The sequence below is a fragment of the Choloepus didactylus genome, chromosome 23 (assembly GCF_015220235.1).
Source record: "Choloepus didactylus isolate mChoDid1 chromosome 23, mChoDid1.pri, whole genome shotgun sequence".
Taxonomy (NCBI): Eukaryota; Metazoa; Chordata; class Mammalia; order Pilosa; family Megalonychidae; genus Choloepus; species Choloepus didactylus.
In genome coordinates, this window is record NC_051329.1 from 4,351,073 (window position 1) to 4,355,146 (window position 4,074).

Below are 4,074 nucleotides of genomic sequence, written 5' to 3' on the forward strand. Positions count from 1 at the left end.
GGAAATTTCTTCAACATGATAAAGGGCATATATGAAAAACCCACAGCTAACATCATACTCAAAGGTGAAAGACTGAAAGCTTTCAAGACAAGGATACCCACTGTCACCATTCATATTCAACATCACACTAGAAATCCTAGCTAGAGCAATCAGGCAAGAAAAAGAAACAAAAGGCATCCAAATAGTAAATGAAAAAGTAAAATTTTCACTATCTGCAGATGATACTGTCCTATATTTATAAAGTTCCAAAAGCTCTATAGCAAAGGTACTAGAGCTAATAAATGAGTTCAGCAAAGTGGTGGGATACAAGATCAACACATAACAATGAGTAGTGTTTCTACATCTATTAATGAGCAATCTGAGGAGGAAATCAAGAAAAAAAATTCCATTTACAACAATAACTAAAAGAATCAAATATCTAGGAATATATGTAACCAAGATATAAAGGACCTATACTGAGAAAAGAAAAAACAGATTGCTAAAGAAATCAAAGAGAACCTGAATAAATGGAGGGACAATTTGTATTTATGGATTGGAAGGTTAAATATAGTTAAGATGTCAATTCTACCAAAATTGATTTACAGATTCAACCCAATCCCAATCAAAATTCCAACAGCCCTACTTTGAAGAAATGGAAAAATCAATCAACAAATTTATTTGGAAAGGCAAGGGGCCCTGAGTAGCCAAAAGCTTCTTGAAAAAAAGAACAAAGCTGGAGGACTCACAAGCCTGACTTTAAAGCATATTACAAAGCTACAGCGGTCAAAACAGCATGGTACTGGCATAAAGATAGACATATTTATCAACAGAACCAAATTAAGGTTCAGAAATAGACCTGAGCATATATGGTCAATTGGTTTTTGACAAGGCAGCCAAGTTCATTCAAGTGGGACAGAACAGTCTCTTCATCCATGTCCAAAATAATGAAAGAGGATCCCTATCTTTTGCCTTACACAAAAATTAACTCAAAATGATCAAAGACCTAACTATAAGAGATAGAGCCATAAAATTCCTGAAAGAAAATATAGGGAAACATCTTCAAGATCTTGTGGTAGGCAGAGTTTTCTTAGACTTGACATCTAAAACACAAGCAACAAAAGAAAAAAATAAATAAATAGGACCTTCTCAAAACTGAAAACTTCTGTGCAACAGAGGATTTGTTAAAAAGGTGAAAACACAGCCTAGTCAATAGGAGAAAATTTTGGAAAACACATCTGATAAGGGTTTAATACCATAATATATAAACAAATCCTACAACTCAACAATAAAAAGATAAGCAACCCAATTAAAAAATGAGCAAAAGACTTGAGTAGACATTTTTTTCCAAAGAGGAAATACAAATGGCTAAAAAGCACAAGAAAAGATGTTCAACTTCACTAGTTATCAGGGAAATGCAATCAAAACCACAATGAGATATCATTTTCCACCTACTAGAATGGCCACTATCAAAAAAATAGAAAACTACAAGTGTTGGAGAGGATGTGGGGAAATAGGAACACTTATTCACCGCTGGTGGGAATGTAGAATGGTGCAGCCGCTTTAGAAGGCAGTTTGGCAGTTACTCAGGAAGCTAAGTATAGATCTGCCACATGATCTGGCAATCCCATTACTAGGTATATTCTCAGAAGAACTGAAAGCAGGGGTGTAAACAGACATTTGCACACTGATGTTCATAGTGGCACTATTCACAATTGCCAAAAGGTGGAAGCAAACCAAGTGTCCATCAATCGTTGAATGGATAAACATAATGTGGTGTCTACATATGATGGAGTATTATTCAGTGGTAAGAAGGAATGAAGAGGTGCCATCCGGGTCTCGAGCTAGCGATTTAGTCGGTCTATAGCGAAGCTTCGGGGTTGTCGGTACAGTTGAAACGGCCCAACTCTGGACTATGGCTCCCAGAGCATTTGTGAGGAGAGGCAGACCATATTTTGCTGCAACACTGTGCCAAGGGGCTGTTTTCATTAAAGAAAGAGGGTTAATGAAATTAAGATTGGGTTCTCAGATGGGCTAGTGATACAGAACGAGATGGACTAGCCCCAGAAAAGACATCCCCAGATGCAGACAAAAAAAAAGAGCAGTCAGATATATCTGTTTCTCCTAGAACCTTAAAACATCATTATTCAAGATCACGATCAAGGTCAAGAGAAAGAAAACGAAAGTCAGATAACGAAGGAAGAAAACACAGGAGCCGGAGCAGAAGCAAAGAGCGTGCTAATGCGCGAAGAGACTGAGCTGAAGATGCTGCAGACTCAGATAGCAAAATAATAAGCCTACTTCATGATAAGGCAAGAAGACATGAATCCAAAGATAAATCCTCTAAGAAACACAAGTCTGAGGAACATAATGATAAAGAACATTCTTCTGATAAAGGAAGAGAGCGGCTAAATTCATCCGAAAATGGTGAGGACAGACACAAACGCCAAGAAAGAAAGTCATCAAGAGGCAGAAGTCATTCAAGATCTAGGTCTCGTGAAAGGCGTCATCGTAGTAGAAGCAGAGAACGGAAGAAGACTCGCTCCAGAAGCAGAGAGAGAGAGAAAACGTCGGATCAGATCGCGTTCCCGATCAAGATCAAGACACAGGCATAGGAGTAGAAGCAGAATAGGACAAGGAGTAGAAGTCGAGATAGAAAGAAGAGAATTGAAAAACCAAGAAGATTCATCAGAAGTTTAAGCCGGACTCCCAGTCCACCTCCCTTTAGAGGTAGAAACACTGCAATGGATGCACAAGAAGCCTTAGCTAGGAGGTTGGAAAGGGCAAAGAAATTACAAGAACAACGAGAAAAGGAAATGGTTGAAAAACAAAAACAACAAGAAATAGCTGCAGCAGCTGCAGCTACTGGAGGGTCTGTCCTCAATGTTGCTGCCCTGTTGGCATCTGGAACACAAGTCACTCCTCAGATAGCCATGGCAGCTCAAATGGCAGCTCTGCAAGCCAAAGCTTTGGCAGAGACTGGAATAGCTGTACCTAGCTATTATAACCCAGCAGCTGTGAACCCAATGAAATTTGCTGAACAGGAGAAAAAAAGGAAAATGCTTTGGCAAGGCAAGAAAGAGGGGGACAAATCCCAGTCTGCTGAAATATGGGAAAAATTGAATTTTGGGAATAAGGACCAGAATGTCAAATTTAGGAAATTAATGGGTATTAAGAGTGAAGATGAAGCTGGATGTAGCTCAGTTGATGAAGAAAGTTACAAGACTTTGAAGCAACAGGAAGAAGTATTTTGAAATCTAGATGCTCAGTATGAAATGGCAAGATCACAGACCCACACACAGAGAGGAATGGGATTGGGTTTCACATCTTCCATGCGAGGAATGGACACAGTTTGAAAAATACCACAATTTCAAAGTTTGAGACTATATAGACTTCTTGTTTGGATGTCAGGTCCTTGTTCACCAAATAGCTAGGATTCTAGCTTGCATGGGTGTTGCATTGACTTTAATTTATTGAAAAATACGATTTTTTGTAAATAACAGATCAGTGATACTGGTGTCAGTGTTGTAATCAGGTTAAACCCACTTCCATTAAAGTTGACAGAACTATAGAAGGACAATATTTTTAGTTCATGAATTCTACTTTTCAAACATATAAAAGCTGCAGGTGGGATATAATCTCATACATGGATTTTTTGTGTCCGCTGTCTTGTGTACTTTTGTACTTAACCTTGTACAGTTATTTTCATCTCTTGAAACCTGAAAGAAATGTTATGTAGATGTTCTTTAGAAGATCCAGCCATTTGGCGTATAATCCAGCACAAAGAAGCTGGGTGGTGATGATAATAAAAATGGTTTTCTCAAAAAAAAAAAAAAAAAAGGAATGAAGTCTGAAGCATGCAGTAACATGGATGAACCTTGAAGACATTATGTTGAATGAAATAAGTCAGAAGCAAAAGGAAAAAAATTGTATGATCTCAATAATATGAGCTAATTATGATAAGTAAATTCAGTTAAAATCCAGAGTATAGGTTATCAGGAAATGGAATGAAGGTAGAGAATGGGGAGAGGATGCAGAATTCTGTGTGCATAATTTTCAATTAGGTTGAATTTAAATGTTTGGAAATGGACAGAGGTG

The 4,074-nt window shown here is 37.8% G+C and overlaps 1 protein-coding gene across 1 annotated transcript; it reads left to right on the forward strand.

Moving 5' to 3' along the window:
• Positions 1 to 2,586: 2,586 nt before the first annotated feature.
• On the forward strand, positions 2,587 to 3,798 carry LOC119519459 (arginine/serine-rich coiled-coil protein 2-like). Its single transcript, XM_037817111.1, has one exon. It carries the CDS (start codon positions 2,721 to 2,723, stop codon positions 3,228 to 3,230), a length of 510 nt encoding a protein of 169 aa, XP_037673039.1. The 5' UTR covers positions 2,587 to 2,720; the 3' UTR covers positions 3,231 to 3,798.
• Positions 3,799 to 4,074: the final 276 nt, after the last annotated feature.

Excerpts from the sequence above, each read along its gene's own strand:
- LOC119519459 (XM_037817111.1), top strand. The coding sequence starts at position 2,721 with ATGGATGCACAAGAAGCCTTAGCTAGGAGGTTGGAAAGGGCAAAGAAA.